The 24,566-nt window shown below is 35.4% G+C and overlaps 3 protein-coding genes across 4 annotated transcripts; all 3 read right to left on the bottom strand.

Annotated features, from left to right (window-relative positions):
• Positions 1-6,836: 6,836 nt before the first annotated feature.
• On the bottom strand, positions 6,837-7,565 carry LOC107174352 (glycine-rich cell wall structural protein-like). Its single transcript, XM_015525175.1, has one exon. It carries the CDS (start codon positions 7,563-7,565, stop codon positions 6,837-6,839), a length of 729 nt encoding a protein of 242 aa, XP_015380661.1.
• A 7,930-nt stretch (positions 7,566-15,495) lies between these two features.
• Positions 15,496-17,145, bottom strand: LOC107174351 (glycine-rich cell wall structural protein 1-like). Of its 2 annotated transcripts, XM_052438317.1 has the most exons (2): positions 16,170-17,133; positions 15,496-16,094 (listed from the first exon to the last, which is right to left on the bottom strand). In XM_052438317.1, exons 1-2 carry the CDS (start codon positions 16,546-16,548, stop codon positions 15,667-15,669), a joined length of 807 nt encoding a protein of 268 aa, XP_052294277.1. In that variant the 5' UTR covers positions 16,549-17,133; the 3' UTR covers positions 15,496-15,666. The 2 variants fall into 2 exon arrangements, with proteins under 2 accessions (XP_052294277.1, XP_052294276.1); XM_052438316.1 differs by having other exon boundaries at positions 15,496-17,145.
• Positions 17,146-18,399: 1,254 nt separating this feature from the next.
• On the bottom strand, positions 18,400-22,724 carry LOC102611354 (pentatricopeptide repeat-containing protein GUN1, chloroplastic). Its single transcript, XM_006492293.4, has 4 exons — positions 20,542-22,724; positions 19,181-19,397; positions 18,916-19,100; positions 18,400-18,821 (listed from the first exon to the last, which is right to left on the bottom strand). Exons 1-4 carry the CDS (start codon positions 22,506-22,508, stop codon positions 18,557-18,559), a joined length of 2,634 nt encoding a protein of 877 aa, XP_006492356.2. The 5' UTR covers positions 22,509-22,724; the 3' UTR covers positions 18,400-18,556.
• Between the last annotated feature and the right edge of the window lie 1,842 nt (positions 22,725-24,566).

Raw genomic sequence — 24,566 nt, 5'->3', positions numbered from 1 at the left:
TTAAGTAAATAATTAATTTAGAGGGTTGAAAAGAAAGAAACATCCATGATCCTTTGCATGCATGTATGCCATTTGGCTAATCGTTTATGGGACATGCAAGAATGCTGATTTGCAACATATCACATACTCATTTGTTTTTTGGTGGGAAATTAATTCCGAACTTTTGAAGCGATTATGCTTAATATTTAAATTAAGAAATTGGAAGTGTGGTTCTAAGATTGGTTGAATTTGAATATTAAAATTCAAGAATCAAGCTTGTGTGGGACATCGTGGGACATATTGAGTTGCTGAAAAATGAAGGTAATGGAACGCTGGAAAGTTCCTAGTGAGAGTGCAGGTTACATGATTTTTATTTTTATTTTTTTCCTTCTGTATCATGATTAAAATAACATTTTAAAAGACGAAGGTTAGGAGATACGCTTGATTAAATAATTATAAAAATAAAACATACTATATTATTGGATGATGAAGGTCATGGATGCGTGGGTCTCTCTGGAAGATTGCCAAGGACAGATGTGATAAATCTGGAAATAGCAACTTGCAAGTTCTTAATTTTCACTCATTATTAAATTAGATTTCTGGTTATTATAATTTTCTTCTTCTTCATCCTTGACCAGACATAAAGTATTGCAAATTTACAATCAATAAACAATTGGTTTTCTTTAATATTAGATCAACGTTATTAAGCCCCCCATTTTGGAACATAATCTCAACGTGGGGTCTTTTTCTTAGGCCTAACTGTTGGACCACGGATAATGATAATTTAGAGAGAAAAAAAAAAGAAATCTAACCTCCAAGATTTAGAAAAAAAAGTTACGAAAACTCCTTAAGTTTTTCATAAGGGACACAAAACTTCTATTTGACCATAATATTTTTTTACTTTAAAAAATTGACCTCAAAATTTTATAATAAGTAAAAATATGGCATTCAAATAAATATAATAATATATAATTTTTAAAATAATTTTAATATTTAATATTTTTATATTTTACAATATATTAGATCTATTTTATTATATTAATAGTAAATAGAAACATAATATTAAATTAAATAAAAAATTAAAATTAAAATTATTTTGAATATTATGTAAGAAATAATTTTAATCTTATTAATAGGAAGATATTATGTTAATTGTAAAATCTACTTAACCCAAAGATTTATTTAAAATCTTTATAATATATATGAATATATTATTAAAATTACTATAACCATTTAAAATTTTAATATTATTTTAAATGTTAAAAATAAATTAATATTATTAGTCTATTATGTATATTACATTATATTATTTATATTAAATTTGTATTAATTAAAAAAATTTTAAATTAATTTTTTAATTACAATATTCAAAAGGTATGACGGTAAAAAAGAAGTCTTGATGTATCTTTTTTTAAAATTTAAAAAAATTTCAAACTTAGGTGTAAGTATATTTTTTTCTAATTTTTATGAATTTTGGACGAAATGAAGAAAACTTGTACATTTCTTATTGGTCGATAAGATTCTACCAGCCTATTTCTTTTGATACACGCCCTTTGTAATTAAAGTAACAAAGGGATTTATCCATTTAAAGAGCAAAAAGCAGAGGATATGCATTCTACCAGCCTATTTCTTCATATTTTTCTTGTCTTGGTATATATAATATGAATTGCGACTGCTTAGTGGATGAGCCATGACAAACTCTCTTATGATGGATGCTATGAGAAGTTTGGAGTTTATTCTTAAGATTTAAGAGCAAATCTTCTCGATGTTAAAAAAAAATTCTTAAAAAGTTAATAGCATTTTATTATTTTTTTGTAAACCTACCTAGTTAGACCTAATTATGAATATAATTTCTATAATTTTGTTTTCGCCAATAAAGAATAATCTACATTTGTTTGAACTTTTTTAGAAAGTGAATTAAGTTAGAGAGGAAAGAAAATTAATCATAATATATAATTTACAGAAGTATAGAAAGTTTGATTAATGGATTATACATCCTTATATGTGCATTTGGGGAAAATGAATCATATAAGAAAAATAAGATTTTATTCTGTTATACCCAAAAACTCGTTACAGTACTAATGGCCAAAGAATCTATATGATCATATACGGATAAATGAGTAAATATATACTTAATCAAGAAACTGTATATATTGGTTGATTTTGTTTCCATTGCAAAAAGATCTGGTGGCTGTATGCCTGCCACTGTTTTACATAGTTATATATGCTCACCCTGGTCCCTTTACAATTAGATTAATTATAGTATCTTATAACAAAATATTCTTGAAAATTAAACCTTCAGAAACTAATTAACATAAAATGCACCAAATAAACCAACCATTCTCATTCTTCTTAATTTCTGTTTTTGATATTATATCTTTCTATCAGTGTCGTATTTACCATAAATGTAGATCATTCCTGCCACGGAAACTTCCACAAATGTTCAAACTGCTTCAGCTAATGACAATCAGTGGATACGCATCCATATTTCTCTTGGAAAATATCAGCAAGTAATTAATAAACCTGGAAATGCAACATTGATTAATTTCTACTTATACTATCTTAAATTAAAACGATATGTATACATTCATACATGTGTACATGCATGCAGGGAGAAAATTACAATTCCAAAGAACAAACCATGCGTTATCGAAGTCAGCGAGCATCAAAGCGCATCTATTAGCGCTAGTTTCACTCCCATGCTGAATAAATCTTAAGCTTTAAGCCCGTTGTCTTGCATTTCCAAACGTACGCATGCTTGCGAGAGAAACTCAAGTTCTCACCTTCGTTAGCCATGATTAATACTGCTTAGCACCTGTTACAGTTTTTGACTTCTTCAATTCAACTACCACTTGCTGCAAAACCAAATCCAACACCCCCCATCTGCACGCACATGGGAGAAATGTGAAAACGAGAGAGAGAAGTATGAGAGTGACTGCACTCTTTCCAAATGGCTGCATACTGCCTACCTCTCAATGGGTCAGAGTTACTTACATGGCTGAGTGTACGGATACTTAAGTTTGAGTTATAAAGTTTTCCCCCGTCACAGAACTAAAATAACGGATTAAAGGTTATGGTTTTCCATAATATGTTATTATATGTGATGTGATAAAATTAGACTCAATTAACATAATATTTTTTATCACTTACTAAATGAGCTTATCAAAATTACTCTCTAATATTTGACATTAACCACGTATTAATATAAGATAATTAGAATAATTTATGTTAGTCCACAACATTTAAGAAATTAATACAACATTTTATTCCAGACAATGTTGTTGCTATAGGCATTACGTTCAATGTACAATATATATATATATATATATATATACATATATAAGCTTCTAATCAAGAATCTCTGACCATATTAAAATTAAGGATAAGTTAAAATTTAAAAGATAAAAAAACATATATATTAATATACTATAAGACTAAATGCATTACATTGAAGCTTATATTTTTTTTATTTTGTAATTCATTCCTGATTTTAATATAATCAAAAACTCGTAACTGAAAAAAGAATATTTAACAAAAAGTATGTATACATATCATGTATGTACACACACAGATATATGTGTGCGTGTGTAACAAAAGTACGTGTATGAAACTTTTGTTTTCCACGTGTGCGTGCTGGGTTGTACAATAAATGTTACGATTAAGAAAGAGAAGTGTTTTAATTAATTAATTATTCTTCCGTGCAGACATATGCATGTCTCTAATTAAGCACAGACTAGCTACTACTAGATTTTAATTAATTTGAAATATAAAATGCATTAAACATTAATGATGAAATTCTAATTAATCGCAGTACGTACGTGCTCGAAGGCAAAATGTGGTGGACCCGGTGCCGACGCTTTGAAGCGTGCGCCGTGGGAGAAGAAACTCGGTGCGGGTGATTGGTGAACCAGTTTGTGGAATACAGACTCATCGATAACCTTTAATTTTCTGATTTATTTATAAATAAAGAATCTTCTACTTGTAACTCAGCCACAGGGATCAATCCTCTCTCGGAAAAAAAAAAAGAAAAAAAAATCTACACATGTAAAAAATTAGTGATATTTTACTCATCCTCTTTTTCCTGTCTCCCTTTGGACTTAATAGAAATATCTCGATTTATTTAGAGAGTAAATTATGTTAATGGGATGAGTTTTAATTAGAAAAAATAGAAGAAATTTAGGAATAAAAGTGTAATATATTAGAAAAATAGTAAACTAAATTTAATTTGATGAGTTTTCATTAAAAAATAGAACAAATAAAAGTGAAAAATAGAATAAGTATTCTGTTAAAAGATTTCTCGATAGGGAGAAAATGGGGATTAGTGAATAGACTTGTTTGGATATTTTAAAAAGTAAATTATTTTTAAGAATTAAAAAAATAAAAATGAGAATAAATTTTATATGGGGATATTTTAAAATTTAAGTTGAAATATCTCCATTTTTATTAATTATTTATTATGGTTACATCTATTTCACAAAAGCTTTGGCTTTGGCTTAACCTACAATTACTTGATAAAAATGTGTTCAAAGACTACCGCCCAACGTAACCCACAAAATCTCTGCCCTGGATTCAACTGAGCAGGAAAGAAATCCAGATCTAGTTGGTAAGGATTGAGATTTTATTTCTTTTCCTGGCAATAGGACAGATTAGGTTACCTTGTTGTTTTTTTCCCCCAACTTTTTTAATCGGCAAAACTAGCACTAATGGAGTTGTTTACATGGCTATATAACATGTCCATTTGGTCTCTTTACATAACATAACATAGTCATGTCCTGTAGAATTATTCTCTATCAAACTGTTCTTTCAAAAGCTTCTTAATTTATTATCTTTTTCAGGAAAAAAAAGTATTCTTAATTTGTTAACATAAAATGTACTATTTAAATTCATTTTTGTTTGCTGTAACATTGTTATTGCTTTCTTCCAATGTCTCCACAGCTTTGGATTGTAAATTGAATAATGCCAATCCACTTAAAGTGGCGTATACCATTAGTGTATCTCGTTCTGGTGGGGGAAACTTCACAAAGATTCAAGATGCCATCAACTTCATTCCTGTCAACAACGATCAGTGGATACGCATTCAAATTTCTCCTGAAATATATCAGTAAAAACCTATTTATATATATAATCACACACATTCATATATACACGAGTACATTTGTACGAGCTTCATCATGTCAATTCGTTAATTTATTTATTTCGAGAGGTGTGTGTTGTTTGTTATACGTATATACAGGGAAAAAGTTACAATTCCACAGAACAAACCATGCATTTTTCTTGAAGGAGCAAGCAGTAGAACCACAAAAATCCAATGGGGCGACCATGACACGACCATCAGTAGCCCTACTTTCACTTCCCTTTCCGAAAATGTAGTTGCTAAGGGCATTTTGTTTCAGGTAGCTAGATAGATAAATATAATTGGCTAGCAGGTAGCTTATGTATATATGTTTTAATCATGTCTGTGTATGTGCGTTTTGAACAATATTAACATGCAGAATACGTATAACGTGCCGCCTAGCTACCGCCAGAACCAAGAGAGAATGGAAGTAAAACAAGCTTTGGCTGCAAGAATATCAGGGGATAAATCGGCTTTCTATAACTGTGGTTTTGCAGGCCTGCAAGATACCTTGTTTGACGACCACGGGCGCCATTACTTCCATCAATGTTACATAGAAGGTGCAATTGATTTCATTTTTGGCAATGGCCAGTCTATCTATCACGTAAGTATATAATAATAATAATAATAATAAAACAAAAAATTTTTGGTTGACGTACAGTACCGGCTGTCATTATATATATATTTATATATATGATTAACTTAAATGAATTTGTTAATGAATGGTAAAAATCTTAGGCGCCTACGTACTGTGATTCGCAGAATTGTGCAGTAAATGTTACATTAAAAGAGTACCTTCCAGAAAAAGATTATGGCTATATAACAGCTCAGGGGAGAAATTCTACAGATGATCCCAGTGGTTTTGTATTCACAAGCTGTCAGTTTCTTGGGAGTGGTAAAGCTTATCTCGGACGAGCATATGGAGCCTTTTCAAGAGTTATTATCGTTAATTCAGTGCTAACAGATATGGTAGAACCTCAAGGTTGGAATGCATGGAACCACGTTGAGCATGAGTAAGACTTTTTAAATTAAATTAATTTTAATTCATATACTCTAGATATTGAATATGCTCGATCGCAGAGAAAATATTAATTGTACGGACACTTTCTGTAATTTGGTGCTGTAGAGAAAATATTGAATATGCGGAGGCACGTTGCAGAGGAGCTGGAGCAGACACATCCAAGCGTGTGAGTTGGGAGAAGCATCTCAGCGTTGATGAAGTGAAAAAATTTACGGATAGTTCATTCATAGACCACGACGGATGGATTGCCAAACTACCTTCCGTCTTGTAGTGTACTTATTTAATTATATTGACTGCAGCCGTTGCCGTTAATGTGTTATTGCTCATAATCAATGCATGTTAACTGCAGTACCTTTGTGTTGCCGCTCATTTATCAATTTTATTTTAAGCTAATAAAGAAAAATTCATATTAATTCACTTCTCCTCTTAGTCTTTAATTAATATTCATCCTGATCAGTTCCGAATATGAGTTTCTCTTGTAAAATTTGATTTTATTATGAGAATATTAATCTTAAAAATTAACAAACAGACTGAATAAAGAAACGAAACTTAATTAATTGGTTGGAATAAAAGGTAATCCGAATTCATAAAATTATAGAAACATCTCTTTATTCTCCATTATTTATTATTTTTCGATTCATCTTAGCTATGCCATCTCATGCAAGCGTTGTATGTGTATAGAGCTTACATTATGACTTTCTAATGATATTGAACCAAAATCATTTAAAATCCATCGCCATGACCATGCACACTTGCAGCACCTTTGTCATCACCATGTCCATGCACATTTCCAATGCCTTCCACTCTTCTAGCGCCGGAACCGTCACCGCCACCGTCACCGGCACCACCTCCAACTCCACCACCTGCTCCAACGCCTCCTCCAATACCACCACCTGCTCCGACGCCACCTCCAACACCACCACCTACTCCTCCACCAACTCCGCCGCCAGCTCCTACACCACCTCCAGCACCGCCACCTACACCTCCACCAACTCCTCCACCTCCCCCTACACCACCGCCTCCTCTTCCACCTCTACATCGACCACCACCTCCCCTTCCACCTCTACCACCTCTTCCACCTCCGATGCCTCCCCCGCCACCTGCACCTACACCTCCTCCAACTCCACCAACTGCCCCACCTCTTCCACCTCCAGCTCCTCCAAATCCGCCACCGGCTCCTACACCTCCTCCCACTCCAACTGCCCCGACTCCACTTCCAACAGCAACTCCACCACCACCAACACCTAGTCCACCACTACCTCTGCCACAACCCAATTTGCTATCTCCAACTTCAGCACCATTATTTATGCACCGTGCAATAGCATCACCATTGTCCTTGTGCATAGTCATACTTTCTTTCTCAATTTGCCGCCCTTCAGTTATCCCTACTACAGCTATCAGCATGAATAATGTGATAGCATACATCCCAACATTTCTTAAGAACGCAGCCATGTTTCTCTAAATAGAACTTATTGAAGAGTAGGCAAGACAATGATCAAAGAAAACAAGTAAAGAGAATCAAGAGTTGCAATGTTAGCTCGTCTGAATCTGATGCCGTATATTTTGCATCAAGACGCCTATTTATAAGGGAGGATTACTACACTGTATGAAAGGAAGTGGCGGATACGAGTCATAATTTTGATATTGATGAAAGCACATTGCACCACTCCTGATTCCCCCGAGTGCTTATTGTGATGAATCGTCACCCGGAGTGCTCATTGTGATGAATCGTCACCCGGAGTGCTTATTGTGATGAATCGTCAACAGGAAACTTGTGGCCGGTGCCACTTATAATCAAACAGCAACCCTCAACAACGTAATACCAACCTTTCGCTGGCCCTTTCTCTTGCCAATAGAGAACGTGCAAGTGCAATATGAGCTCTGTACTAAAGACATTAGAAGGAAAATCCAAATAGCAATTGAATGTGAAGGCCATTATCGAAGCACCTAGATGGGTACGTAGAACTCACCACGATTATGTTATCATTCCAACACGGTGTAATGAGTCAGTGGATTATACGTGCCTCCGTTACGGATTTCCCGAGTCCGTAAAAGCTACTCCACTAACCATTAGTGCAGTTGGTTAGAAATCAGGAGATAAGTACGTTACGTATCTTGCTAAAACTCACCTTCTTCTTTGGTTGGTATTCACTGGCACAGCACAGAATGAAGAAGCACCAGGGAGGAGGAATTTGTTGCGTGGGCCACATTGTTTGACAATTGAGTTGGGTACGTGTGCGGTCAATGTATGCATACACCCAATTTATCTTACCAGCTGCGGGGAGCTCTGACTTTGAAGATTTGGGCCTTATTAGTTTGGATTTGGATGGGCTTAAGCCCCAAAGATAAGGAAATCAAATTTGAAGAGGGATGGGCCATCGCTACGCGAATCATACTTTCAGTCAAGGCCCAAAAACTACACATGCGAAGATATCTTTTTATTCTGATTGTCACGTGCAATATGGATGACGACTCACGGCAGAAGGGAACAAACAACGAAACAAATAAAGTCTAAATTAAGGAAGATTATAGCAATAGGATGGGATAAATTTTAATCAATAAGCATACCGCCCGTCGTCGAAACAAGGGCGTACGCAGGCAGTAAAAGGTTCATTCAGTATGTATTATGCATTCCTCCTGATCCAATCGCACGATTGTTTTCACAATTCTATAGCATTTGGAAACGAGCACCACAAAGTTTTGTTTTCGTGGAGTGGAAGACAGAAATTGCATACGGTATGCTTTTAGAAACTTAGTTTCTCTTTCTTTTTTTTCTTTTTTTTTTTTGAGCGCCGTTGATGCAACAAAGTATCGGATCATTTGGGGCGTAATTTCGATGAAATAAGTGAATAAATGTCTTCCTGCCTGTTTCTCAGTGTGACCTAATGTTTTCAGCTGTTTGTTTAGCCGACAATATATTAATATTTACCCAGTAATTTTTTCACACCACTGGCAGCAGGGCTAAGGCAGAGTCTCAGAGACGACAGAAATACATTATTATGCCTTGCTGAGAAACATATTAACATTATGTGAACAAAAAAATCTTAATTAACCTCTAAGCCCGTGATCTTGCATTTCCAAACATATACATGCTTGCGAAAGAAATTCAAGTCCTCACATCGGTTAACCAACCATGATTAATGCTGCTCAGCTCCTGTTACAGATTTTGACTTCTTCAATTCAACTACTACTTGCTGCAAAACCAAACTCAACACCTCCATCTGCACGCACGCGCGCATGCAAGAGCAGCAAAGCATGAACGAGAGAGAGAAATATGAGAGTGACTAAACTCTTGCCAAATAGCTGTATAGTAACTCTCAATGGGTCGGAGTTACTTGGGGTGTATTTAGTAGCCTTTTTCACTCGATATAAATTAAGAAAATATGTTCGGTAAACAGTTTTATAACAGTAAATTGAAAAAAAATTAAAAATAAAAAGTTCCCGTTCTCTATCATTTTTGAAGAGAAGTAGGAGAACTCTAAGAGAACAATGGAAAAAAGTTAACAAAAAAAAAAAAAAGTGTGTCAGTGATTTGTCTTCCCGAGACCCGTATACATCTCATTTATTTTTCTTTCTTTCTTTACAAAAATCTCATCCCTCTCCTTGCAAGCTCCCTAATAAAATATTTCCATACATAAAAATAATTCGTACAATATGTGCCAGACTTATTATTAAATTATGAAAATAATATGTAGTGACAATCCTAAATTTATTTTATTTAATTGAAATTAAAAATTAAATTAATGTAATTAAAAATTAATTTGGAAGTAGTGTGGCGTGATTTACTTGTGCCAAATACGATGATTTTTTTTTCTCTCTTTTCAATGTTTTAACTAATGACCATTGCTATAAACATATAAATAATTAGACATAAGTGAGTGAAAAAATAATCTGTACTTTGCATCTTTATAATATTTTTTGGAATGTAAATTCGAATTGTTCACAAATAAACTACTCCAGAAAGAAAAAAAAAAAAAAGGTTGTGGTCGAGTTCATTTGCATTGTATTTTATTTAAATTAATAAAAAATAATAATAACCAATAAAAATACTATTTTAGTGAATAATAAAAAGTCCAAAAATGTGTTTTATAAAATATTATGCTAAATAGATTTTCATTACTTTTCATATTTTCAGACAAACAACCAAACACGTTTTTATTATTTTTCATTTTCATGTACTATTTGAAAATAAGTTGCCAAACACGTTTTTAATTTAAAAAATGTCACATTAAAAACATCATTTTTTTTCTAAAAAAAAATTAGTGGGGTGAGAATGGGGAATTCACATGTGAGGAATGATTTTCTCATCCCCATCTTAAAAAGATCTCCAAAGTATTGAAATAATATCTTGAAATAATATCAAAACTTAAAAATATTTTAATAGAGCAGTTTCTCGAGGGAGAAAATAAGATATAACAATGTTTAGGGTTAAATAAGAATTATAATATTTCAGTTATAAATTGTTTATATTAGGTAAAAATATAAAAGAAATTTATTAACCAATATTATAATTGATAAAACAAAAATTAGTGAACAAAAATGATAAAATATTCATATATAATGGGGATTGGGGTGGGGGTGTGGCGGGGAGTAAAAAATCAAACCCCCTCTCATTAAGAATTTGAAATTTATTTTTTCACATTCTCTAAAAAATATTCAAAATTCACCTCATTTGGGGTGGGGCTCCATAAGGCTCCAAACTCATGGAGATTTCTACAATCCCTATTAATCACATATTAATATGATAAAATATAAGACAATTATAATGATTTATACTCGTCCACAACATGTGAGAAATTAATACAACACTCCATTCCTCACAATGTTGTTGCTATAGGCATTACGTTCAATGTACATTATAAACATACAATATATAGATGAGTTTCCAATCAAGAATTTATGATCATATTAAAGTTAATGACAAGTTAAAATTTAAACATTAAAAAATAAAAAACGCAATACTTTAATATACTATAAGACAAAGTACATTACATAAAAATCTGTCTTTTTTTTTAATTTTGTAGTTGTACATACATACATACATACATACATACATTAAACTTTTTGTTTTCGCATGTGCATGCTGGGTTGTACAATAAATGTTACAGTGGGAATAAATGCTCCAGAGCAAAGTCACGACTACGTAACAGGGCAAAGCAGGAGTGCTTCACACGAACCCATGGGATATGGAACTGGCAAAGTTTACAGTGGAATAGCTTATAGAGCCTATTTCAAAGATTTTTTTTTTTTTATAATTTAGAGCTATCAGATTCATATGTACTTAGTAGCACCAAAAGGTTAGGGACCTCGTCGGCCACGAGTAAGAAAGATTATCATTTTTATTAATGCCAAAATTTGGATGAGTTGGTTAGTGATTAGATCTTAGATCCCCGCATTAGTATTTAATTTATTTGGTGGGAAGCTGTTGGTTGATCTCCAAAAAGATCCTCCGACTACGAGTAGAATATTCATGAGCAGATAACTTTCAAGCTTGTGATCAACAAGTACTTGAAATTATAGGGAATGGTTGAAGGCGCCGGAAACATAACGCTCAAGTCAATTATTGGGTTTACAAGAAAAACCAAATATGTCATTTCTAGTTTTTATGAATAAATAATCTTAAGTAAATGTAATAAAAGAGTCAAAATTGAAAAGGAGAGTTCTCCCCCTTCTCTGAACTTTTCAGTACTTTGATAAACATCCCTGATTATCATACCATTTTCAATACGTTGGCGTTGCTGGGTTTAATGCGTCGCTTTAATTATAAGTTAATGCGCCCATTACAGAATAGTTATTGAGCTGCAATTATAGCATCTGGGTGTGCGTAGACATTATGGCTGAATTTATGGGAGGAGCTTGATAGTTTGTGGTTGGTTAAGGTTTTTGGAACAATCGACCTGGTCAGGTCTGCTCATGGTATTCTGGCCGAGGTGTCTACTCATAGCCTCAAGGATTACTTCCTGGTCGAGGTGTTCTGCTCATGATCGTCAAGATTACCACCTAGTCGAGGTGATCTGCTCAAGGCACTATAATTTTCTCTTGGTAGCCTATCAACCATTCGCTCACTCATTACTTTGAGAAGATCCTGATCATCCTATTTTATTCCCCAAACACTAGTCTCCCAGTTTTTAGTGTTGAGAGTAAAACGAATCGAGACTGGAAATTCTAAAGTTTATAATTTTTACAAAGTTAAACAATAAACAACTTATTTTGCTTTCTCTGCTGACCATACCATGGGTGAGTATGTATCGTCAATTTAAAATTTTATGCATTATCTAGCGCAAGTTTCAAGACTTTTAACCTTTAACTGATTTAAGAAATTTTAAGTTACTCTTATTAGTTTAAGGTCTTATGCCTTACCTGAAATAGGTTTAAGGCTTTTAACATTGTACTGACCTAAGCAACTTTGAACAACTCTTGTCAAATTAAAGTTTTATGCCTTATCTAGAGCAGGTTTAAAGGCTTTTAATTTTTTTTTTTGCCAACTTAAGCAATTTTAAAAAAGAAAAGAAAAAGAATGAATGGATTTTTTTATTAATTATTGCTTTACCTTTTATTTGCCTTTCTTGCTTTTGATCTAGCTTACTCAGCGTATCATTTCATAAGCTTAACAAGACATTTAGATTTTTTATAACTCATGAAAATTATGAGTAGAGAAATAACATAACTCATTTAGACATTTTATCATATACTTACTAGATGTAACATTAATCTCTTGATTATGTAATTATCTTTCTTATGATTTTGCACAAAAATTTCACAATAAAAGAAAGCTAATCTAAGGTAGCTTAAGCGACAAAGGCACGAATATGTTCTCAAACATAAAAGCCAAACAATTAACTCTGAAAATTGTAAGTGTGCAGCACATGCTTTCAAGCAATGAAAGTAAGCATGTTATTTGGACAATTGGATGGCAAGCACATGATTAATTAAATACAAATGACAAACATATGATCCTGCAAGCTCTAATTGTTGAAAAGTCAAAGATTTTTGGTGAGTTTTTTTAAATTGATTGAAAAAGAAAAGTGAGCCACATGCATTGCTTTTGTTTTTCAAAGTCGGCACCAAATTGTAAGCCGTAGAATATATGACTTTTGACAATCCTGCACCAAATGAAGAAAAAAGAAAAATGTTAGCAAAATTTGTCAAATTAACAGATAGGAGAATTGACAAATTGCAAAGCGGATGGTGCAATAGTGCAACATTTTTTTTGTTATAAATAGAGATGCATTCTTCATTTCTGTAGCATCCCAAAAATTTGTTAAGCTTATAAGTTTTTAAGTTTTTTAGAGTTCTGAGAGTGTGAGCAATTGGAGAGTGTGTGTAAGAGTACTGAGTGTATTTGGGTTCTGGGAAAGTGAGATTTCTTTACTCAAATTTATACTTAAATAATTGTTAATAATACCATTATTTTTCTCTTGCTCCTGTAAACGTAGGCATACTGCCGAACCATGTTAAATTTTGTGTCCTTTATTTTTCGACAATTATTTAGTGTGTTTGATTCCGCATTCCGTGCACAACAGTAATAACATGCATTGTACTTCGAATCGTAACTATGTTTAAATTCACTTCAGTTACAATTGATGAAGCTTATTATTTATTCCGTTTTAAGAATTTAGAACTTATTCAACAATAAACGAGGCATGCAGTGAATGAATATTTGATTCCAAATCTTAATGCACGTGAATGGCAATTTCAACTAGTTGGTCTTTGTGATCTAATCATGCAAGGACATAAAAGAAAATTTCCTATATTCAAATTGAATTTATGCACACAATTACCAAAATTGTGCGATCAAATAAATTGATTTTCATATTTTAAGCCGTGAAAAGTTTTTGGATGAAGTCGAGAATCAAGTTCGCATCAAGCTAGTATATGAATTAAAGTGAAAAGCCGTTTCGATGACTTACCGATTGAGTAAGCAAATTTCTTCAATACCTGAATCTAATCATTGGCCTTTGGACAGTATTTAACCGAGCTTCACTCCCGTCAATTTTCCCATCAATTTAATTTGCTAATCACTTCTACTTCAGCCATATCCAAATTGGTAGAGATAAAAAATTGGCTTCTCAATCCCCGTAGACGGCGCCAAATATTGATGCTCAAATCTGATTTGGTCGATTAGCGACTTAATATCAGACTTCTGCACTAGTATTAAATTTATTTGGTAGAGAATCGGTTGGCCAATCATCAAGATGTCCTACCACCACTAGCAATTATCCTGCAAATACCTGAAATCACAGAAGACAGTCAAAGGCGCCGGAAGTTTTTCCGGTGTGAACCCTCCAACGGTTAAGATAAGTGATGGAGAAAAATATGGAGTGCACGCAACTCTTCAGCAAACCCCTCAACCATGTCATTTTCTTGATTAATTAGTCTCCTTTTTCATTCCCCAAACAGTTTTAATTAATTAATTTTTCTTCCGTGCAGACGTGTGCATGTCTCAAATTAATCGCAGACTAGATACTACTAGATTTTAATTAATTTGCAATATAAAATGTATTAAAACATTAATGGTGAAATTGCAATTAATCGCGGTACGTGCCCGAAGGCAAAATGTACCGGACCCGGTGCCGTGGGAGAAGAAACTCGGTGCGAGTGAATCAATTTATGAACAATCAGGTTGTGATTACTGATTCATTGATTAACTTAACCCATTTTTTGCTACTGCCCCTTTTTTAATTTTCTGATTTATTTATAAATATAGAATCTTCTACTTGTAATTCAGCCACACGGATCAATCATCTTCCCGAAAAAAGAAAAAAAAATCTATATATGTACAGAATTAGTGATATTTTACTCATTCTCTTCCCTGTCTCCCTTTGCACTTAATACAACTATCTCAATTGAAGTATCTCAATTTATTTAGAGAGTTGATGAGTTTCAATTATAAAAAAATAGAAGAAATAAAAGTGAAAATATAATAAGTATTTTGTTAAAAGGTTTATCAAGAGGGAGAAAGTGGGAATTAATGAATAGACTTGTTTGGATGTTTTAAAAAAATAAATATTAAAAAAAATATTTATTTAATTATATTAACTGCATCCATTGCTGTTAATTTGTTATTGCTCATACTCAATATATGTTAACTGCAGTACCTTTGTGTTGCTGTTCATTTATCAATTTTATTTTAAACTAACAAAGAAAAATTCTTATTAATTCACTTCTCCTCTTAGTCTTTAATTAAGATTCATCCTTGTCAGTTCCGAATATGAGTTCTCTTGTAAAATAATAAACTATTTCGGTTTTATTATAAGAAAATTAATGTTAAAAATAACAACTATGCATAACATGATCATCATTAATTCATCAAAATAAACAGACTGAAGAAAGAGACGAGAACTTAATTGGTTGGAATAAAAAGTAATCCAAATTCACCAAATTAAAGAAACATATCTCTTTATTCTACATTATTCATTATTTTTCGATTCATTACATAACGATGATATGCTTTCAAGTCCCAAAATTTGTAATAGCTACGCCATCCCATGCAGGCGTTGCATGTATACAGAGCTTACATTATGACCTTGTAATGATATTGCAACAAAATCATTTAAAATCCATCGCCATGACCATGCACACCTGCAGCATCTTTGTCATCACCATGTCCATGCACATTTCCAATGCCTTCCACTCTTTTCGAACCGGAACCGGCACCGGCACCTACACCTGCAACAGCACCAACACCAACTCCACCACCTACGCCAACACCACCTCCAACTCCACCACCTCCCGCACCTACACCACCAGCAGCACCTCCTCCAACACCACCACCTGCTCCAGCGCCACCTCCAATACCACCACCTGCTCCAGCACTAGCGCCACCACCTCCACCTACACCTCCGCCAACTCCTCCACCTCCAATGCCACCCCCACCACCTGCACCTCCTCCAACTCCACCACCTGCTCCTATACCTCCTCCCACTCCTCTTCCGCCTCCTACACCAACACCTCCTCCAACGCCGCCACCTGCACCTACAGCTCCTCCAACTCCGCCACCTGCTCCTATTCCTCCTCCAACTCCACCACCTGCTCCTATGCCTCCTCCCACTCCACCTCCTCCAACGCCGCCACCTCCACCTACACCTCCTCCAACTCCACCACCTGCTCCTATTCCTCCTCCCACTCCACCTCCAGCTCCCCCACCTGCCCCGACTCCACCTCCACCACCACCTCCAACACGGCCACCGCGACCACCACGTCCCCTACCTGCCCCTACACCACCACGTCTGCCACATTTGCTATCTCCAATGGCACTTGCAGCAACACCAACTCCAGCACCATCAGTTGTGCACGGTGCAATAGCACCACCATGGTCCTTGTGCATAGTCATACTTTCTTTCTCAATTCGCCGCCCTTCAGTTATTCCTACTACAGCTATCAGCATGAATAATGTGATGGCATACATCCCAACATTTCTTAAGAACGTCGCCATGTTTCTCTAAAAAGGACTTATTGAAGAGTAGGCAAAACAATGATCAAAGAAAACAAATAAAGAGAATCAAGAGTTGCAATGCTAGCTCGTCTGAATCTGATGCCGTATATTTTGCATCAAGACGCTATTTATAAGGGAGGATTACTACACTGTGTGAAAGGAAGTGGCGGATACGAGTCATAATTTTGATATTGATGAAAGTACATTGCACCACTCCTGATTCTCCCGAGTGCTTATTGTGATGAATCGTCACCCGGAGTGCTTATTGTGATGAATCGTCAACAGGAAACTTGTGGCCGGTGCCACTTATAATCAAACAGCAACCCTCAACAACGTAATACCAACCTTTCGCTAGCTCTTTCTCTTGCCAATAGAAAACGTGCAAGTGCAATATGAGCTCTGTACTAAAGACATTAGAAGGAAAATCCAAATAGCAATTGAATGTGAAGGCCATTATCGAAGCACCTAGATGGGTACGTAGAACTCACCACGATTATGTTATCACTCCAACACGGTGTAATGAGTCAGTGGATTATACTTGCCTCCGTTACGGATTTCCCGAGTCCATAATAGCTATTCCACTAACCATTAGTGCAGTTGGTTAGAAATCAGGAGATAAGTACGTTACGTATCTTGCTAAAACTCACCTTCTTCTTTGGTTGGTAAGCACTGGCACCGCGCGGAATGAAGAGGCGTCAGGGAGGAGTTTGTTGCGTGGGCCGCTATGTTTGACAATTGAGTTGGGTACGTGTGCGGTCAATTTATGTATACCCCCAATTTACCAGTGGCGGGGAGCTCTGACTTTGAAGATTTGGGCCTTATTAGTTTGGATTTGGATGGGCTTAAGCCCCAAAGATAAGGAAATCAAATGTGAAGAGTGATGGGCCATCACTGCTTTCAGCCACGGCCCAAAAGCTACACATGCGAAGTTATCTTTTAATTCCGATTGTCACGTGCAATATGGATGACGACTCACAGCAGAAGGGAACAAACAACGAAACAAATAAGTCTAAATTAAGGAAGATTATAACAATAAGATGGGATAAATTTTAATCAATAAGCATTCCGCCCCTCGTCGAAACAAGGGCGTACGCAGGCAGTAAAAGGTTCATTCAGTATTCCTCCTGATCCAATCGCACGATTGTTATCGCAATTCTTTGGAAACGAGCACCACAAAGTTTTGTTTCCGTGGAGTGGAAGACGGAAATTGCATACGGTATGCTTTTACTTCGTTTCTCTTTTCTTTTTCTTTTTTTTTCTTTTTTTTTTCCCCCTTTTTGGCTTCTAAAACGAGGAATTGCTAAAAGAGATGTAAACGATTGTACGACCATGGAAACTTGATCGCGTGAGAATAGGAAGCCAATTAACGTCTCTAGCGACTACGATTATGTTGATGGCTTGTATATGACTCATCAACCTCCTCCATGCAGCCAACGTAAAACGAGCGTGAGGCATAACATATTAGTTCAGCACCAATTGTGATTACTTATGAGTGCCGTTGATGCAACAAAGTATCAGATCATTTGGGGCGTAATTTCGATGAAATAAATTAGTAAATGTCTTCCTGCCTGTTTCTCGGTGTGTTTTCAGCTGTTTGTTTAGCCAACAATATATTAATATTTACCCAGTAGTTTTTTCACACCACTGGCAGGGCTAAGGCAGAGTCTCAAACACGACAAAAATACACTGTTAAGCCTTGCTGAGATACATATTAACATTATGTGGACAAAAAACATATTTTACGGAACCTATTCATAATAGTCGAGATTCCTACCTTCAGACGAAAATATTAAGCCATTGTGGTTTTCTTTCTGCCTGGACCATCTGACAGAACACTGCAGGAATAGCACGTTAAAAGCAACACAACTACAAAAAGGATTTATAAGAGAGAAAGAGAGATCGGTAGAGCACAAAACATGAAGCTGTATATGTTCATTTTCTGATGCTACTATAAACATGTAGGGAAATGGGAAAAAAATAAAAATAAAAAGTAAACAGATTCGAACAGCTACAAGGTAAGAGTCTGCATATTGAGCATTTCATCAAACCCTGCATTTTCTGAATGAGTTCTATCATCATGAAGAACAAGCACCTTTAACGTGCCAGATTCTCTTAACCAAGAAGCGACCATGGGTCCTGTTGATATAAATCTGCCTAAGTTGCAGTTTGCTACCCAAAATGGTGCACCCATTCCAGTGAGGAGCACCTCAACAGCTCGCCTTAGTGCACCATCCCCCACAACTTTGCTGTGTTTGCCCCATCCAGTCAAGATGCTAAAGAAAAGAGCAGCTTAAGTATATCCTATTTAAGTGAAATTTTAATAAAAGCAAACATTCATCTGCAACAGAAAGGCAAATAATCATATACCTTAACAGTTTTGGTAATTCGTGACCTTCAAACACAATTGAGTGTATGTTCAGTAACCATGCATGAACCATTGCTCGAGCAGCGCCAGAAGACATGAGATGCAAATCTAAGCACGACTCAGACCACACATTCTCCCATACTTGCCGACGTTTACCTTCTAGCACGACCAGCTGGGCTCCTCGTTTCTGTGGAATAACAAAAAATCATTAGAAACCCAACTGAGCTTTAACTGAACATGTACTTGGCAGCTATAATATAAACTAACCTGACCAAAGTGCCAGAGCATGTCAGTCAGAGCATTATAAAAGGCAGAAGCAGTAGACGAGTCCATCAGCTTTACTTCGTCAAAGAGGGACAGGGCTTGAACCCAGATATTATCCCTATAACCCATAAGAAGTCCATGTGCCACACCATAGACCTGATTATCAAACAAACGAAGCTCTTCCAATAACATTGAGGCATCTTCAAATGAATTACAACGGCTGCACATAAAGATAGAGAGTGTGAATAAAATCCACTCATATTTTCAACTTATAAATGAAAAAGAGGAAAGCAGACAATGACAGAAGAAAAGAGTTAGCACTTTTTTTCCACTGTTTTAAGTGCACAAAATGGAACCAAAAATTTTATTTTGGACGTTGATTCCTCATTGTTAAGTGTGGGAACTACAAAGAATCCAAACACAGGGATTTATCATTCAATTAAGACTCCGTTTGGTATAACTTTTCAAATAGAGCTTATTTAAGTAGAGATTTTACAAGTAAAGCTTTTACTAAAAAAATTTTAGTTGTTTGGTTGTCAGTGAGAGATGTTATTAAAAATTGTAAAATTACTCTAATAGACAAGTTATTTAAAGTTTTGTTATGAAGAAATGAAATAAAGAAATGATACTTTAGACATACTAACATTTTAAAAAAGCTTTTCAACATTTACTCCTAAAAGACTAAAATTTGAACTATTACAAGTAGAGTCAAAATAACTTATTTAATCTTTAAAAGCCCTACTCAAAAAACAACCAAACAACAATAAAAAAATTTGAAAAGAGCTTATGAGATTAAATTAGCACTTATGACCATTAAATAAGCCATACCAAACAGGCACTAACTAAAACTGATGTCAAAAGGCAAATGAACAAGTCAGGCTCAATGTCTTGAGAAATTATTGCTCTAACTTAAATCACATCCATGCAAAAGCTGGATGTACAGCAAGCAGACTTCTTACATTTGCCGATAGCATGTAATATGCACATGGGAAGATACCAGTTACATTTACAAATACTGATAAAAAGAACACAATATCTTTCTTGATCATTATTAAACTAGCAGTTACATTTCAGATATGTCATGTTCCAGCCATCAAATTTAGCAGGAGGTACACTTGCTGTTTGATTAAACTAGCATGTTCCAAAATTACCATAATTCTAAAAATAGAGCAAAATAAAAAATCCACTGACATCATCCTTTAGGCTGGAGCATCAAGAACAACCAACAAGCTTAAATTTTGGGAAATATATACCACCAACAGATAAAGATTAAAATATAATTATACCAAGTTCAAAATTTTCAAAATAAGATCATATGGCACGATCCTTGTAGAAGATGGAAATAAGCAGACAACGGACTCTACCTGCAAGCATTTAGAATGGCTGAAAAAGTAACAACGTTTGGTTTAATTTTCAGCTTATGCATCTTTTGAAAGACACCCAAAATGCACAAAATCTCCTGTCTACATCTGTTCTCTTTCTTCCCTTGACCTGCTTTCTCAGCAACTAGCTGCCCAAAAACTTTTATAATTTGATTATCTGTCCTTCCTGCCTCCTGGACATCCTTGTCATCCTGACTACACATTGCGTCCAAATTTGCTGATTCCTTTTGCTTCCCGAGATCTCTTTCGACATCATCAACCGTACACTCTGTAGTTGCAGACCGACCAAAGGCATCAATTATGGAATTGTAAGTGACAACATTAGGCCTAATTCCTTCCTTTGTCATCTCGTCCAGTAAAGATACAGCTGACTCCACCAGACCATTCTTACACAAGGCATCTATAAGTGCACTATAAAGCACCACATCAGCCTTCAATCCTGCCTGCTTAAACTCTCGAAAAATTTGCATTGCCTCCTTATACAAACCACCTTTTGAGTACACATCAATCAAGGTCGAGTAAGTCAATAGATTTGGTGATACACAATCTGCTTTCATCTGTTCAAACATTCTTCTAACTTCATCGTACTTCCCTTGCTTCCCATATCCGCCCAAAAGTGCATTATAAGTCACAGCATCCTTCCTAATCCCAGAACTCTCCATCTCCTTGCAAACAAGCAAAGCCTCCTCAAACCTACCAAGTTTGGCATAAATCGAGAGCACTGTATTATATGAAACCCTATCCAACCCAATTCCCAAAAACTTCATTTCACTAAACATATTCAAAGCGTCATCTAATCTCCCAGCCTTTGCATACCCATCAATCATTGTGCTATAAGTCACAACATTGGGAGAGATATTCTTGGCGGGCATTTCCGCCATGATCTCAAAAGCCAAATCCATTTGCGCACCTTTGCAAATGGCATCTAATAGAGTATTATAAGTGAAAATATCCTGATCAATCCCTCTATGAACCATCTCATTGAACAAATTCCTCGCTGCCTCCCATAATCCTCCTCTACTACACACGGCAAGCAAAGAATTAAACGTTATTCGATCAGGCTGCACTCCATTTCTTAACATATCATCAAAAATCTCCACCACATGCTTAAAATCTACACCCCCTTTACCACACGCATCAATCACAGCATTGTAAGTGACTAAATTCGGCTTTAAATGATATCTTTTCATAGAATTAAACACACTTATGGCCTCTTGGCAATAACCACTCCTCCCATAAGCACTAATTAACGCAGAAAAAGCATATACAGTGTTTCCATAACCTTCATTTAACGCAGTTTCGAAAATATTCTTAGCAAGATCAACTTTTCCTAATCTACCAAGAATGCTGATCATGGCACTCGCTAATTTCCCTTGATCATTCTTTCTTTCCTCCCTTTTGACTGCAAAGGCAAAACATTGGATGGCCTTTGACCACTCACCTCGGTTTCCAAGCTCTCGAAGCAGGAACGTGTAGTCGTCAGCACCACAGAGTTTAAACTCGAACTTTTTCAAAATATCACCGAGAGACACGTCATCTCTAGCGAAAGCAGTGACGTGGTGAAGTGCTTCTTCAGCTACTACCGAGTGGCGCGTGCTCATAGCAATTTTGGGGCGCCCGAAGTGCATTTTGGAAACGAAGCGAGTGGACCGGCGGCCGGAGAAATCAGGAGCAAGTTCGGATTTTGAGGAGGGAAGTGGAGAGAGAGAATGGAAAGGTTTAGGGTTTGGGGCGACGGTAGTGGAGGTAGCAGCCGGCTTCGGTGCATTGCGGGGTGAGGGGGAGAGAGGGGGTTTGGTGAGGGAGACCTTATGAGAAGTCCAGTGAGGGCGAGAGCTTGGGTGGTGAGATTGACGGTGGTGATTGTTTTTGAGATGGTTATGTGGATACTGATGATTTTGGTACGGCTTTGTCGCCGTGATTGAACAGTGCGGCGGCGTTGACGCCATTCAGGTCAAGCTCCCCAATTTTTGTAGATAAATACGTGTATACGTGTATATGATAGATACGAGATAGGAGCGTTCTGGAGGCTAAAGAGGGTTTAGGGGGGGTTTGGTGAGAAAAGAAGGAGATGAAGCGGCCATTGCTGTTGTCGAGGACATTTGGGAGTGAGAAAGCAGCGAAGCGATAAGATTTGGAGAGAGAGAGAGAGAGAGATTGTGAATATAACAAAACTTAGCTGAGTTGGAGAGTTGTTGGTTCAGACATTGGAATCTACGTCTCTTGGGTCCCACAACATTTTTTTGTGACCATTTTGGGCTTCATTTGGTAATTTTAATTTGGCAAAATTTGCTCAAATAGCGGAAAAAAGGATTGGTCCATTGACCTATCGAACTCTACTGACTCAGGACCGTACATGATGACTCTGGGACCTACACGCGACGTGGATGAATCAACGGAGGAACCCCCACTTGCTTGGCGTCAGCACAGTTTGTGTGAGTAATTAATTAACGGTGAGATTGAAACAGGAGTAGACCTTGGCTTAGGAAGATACTCACTGTGATTGCCCAACAACTCGGTTTCTGTCACGGAGTAGTGAGCGTAACAATACCTGTAAATGACAGCATTTACGTCACGACTTTTTCTGCAGATTCAACAGTGAATCAACAATCCATTCAAAGAAACTGGCCGCGGTAGGTATCTATGAATGCATCTTTGCTGGCTGTTCCTCGAGAAATACAGAGATTTGAGCTTGACATACTTATAATAATTTATTACTCCAGTTGTTTATATATGCTAAAATTATTCAAACTGCAAAATTCTAAATTCCAGTTCCTTGTTGGTCACCCGAAGCTATATGCAGAAATGGCGACTTCATCTTGGAAAATTTTATTTGTATAATCTTTAAAATTATTATTATTATTATTTCAAGAACTCTATATTTTTACCGCAGGAGTGATATGTCAATTTAGAAAATGTGAAGGTTACGCACGCTTACACCTTTGTACAGGCTACAGCAATTCCAACGCGGTGGGAGCAGGTAGATTGAGGCCCAAGTTTCTTTTACTGTATTGGTTGGTTGGTAAACGCCATGATGGGCAAAAACAAAATTTGGCTCATGAGAGATTGGCTGCTCCTATATCTACCCATCTATTTAAGGTAGAATCCGAAAAGGTTGGTTTGTCTCAATTCCAAGTGGAAATTGGTTTGTCTCAATTCCAAATAAAATTTGGAGCGATCATTAAGTCTGTACCAGTTCTTTTTTCTCAACCATCATCATCAACAAAGTTTTGTGGATACCAAATCCGGATTCATTTTGTTGGATATACATGCCGTTCTTTTGCATCTCTCTCGCCATCTCTCTTTGAGTTGTTGGAGAAGTTAAAATGGAAAATGGATTGAAGAAAAATTTGAGAAATTATATATGAGATGAAATTTATAAAATGATTCTACAAAGCCAATGGGATTTGTAGCGAGAGGTGGTGGTGATGGTCGAGACTCGAGAGAAAGAATTGATGAGAGAGAAAAAATAAATATAATTATTGTTATTATTTTTTTACTTTTAATGAGGTTAATTATGAAAATGAATAGAATAATTAAAAAATCTGGCTGATATATAAATTAAGAAGGCTAAGGGCCTATTTGGTATTGTTTTTGAATTTTTATTTTCTAAAATTAAAAATGAGAATGAAAATAGTATTTTGTAATTGTTAAGTATGCGTCTGATATTATTTTCTGTATCTTGTATTTTGTATTTTAAAACTAAAAACATTAATATGCATTCGGTAGACAATTGAAAATGATTAAAATAATGAATATGTGTTCGGTAGTATCATTTTGAAAAACAGTTTTTACTAAATATTTGAGTTATATTTATAGTTAGAAAATAATTGTTGAATTAATACATACATAAACATACCATAAATGATTTAAACAAAATAATTATAAAAAAATCACATGATGATAAAATTTTAGTATTAGCATTAATAAAAAAATTTATATTGTCATTACTTTTACACTATAATTAAGATAAAAATTACAACACATGATTTAAACAAAATAATTAT

The sequence above is a fragment of the Citrus sinensis genome, chromosome 3, assembly GCF_022201045.2.
Source record: "Citrus sinensis cultivar Valencia sweet orange chromosome 3, DVS_A1.0, whole genome shotgun sequence".
Taxonomy (NCBI): Eukaryota; Viridiplantae; Streptophyta; class Magnoliopsida; order Sapindales; family Rutaceae; genus Citrus; species Citrus sinensis.
The sequence above is the reverse complement of the archived record's forward strand: the minus strand, read 5'-3'. Positions and strand labels throughout refer to the sequence as shown.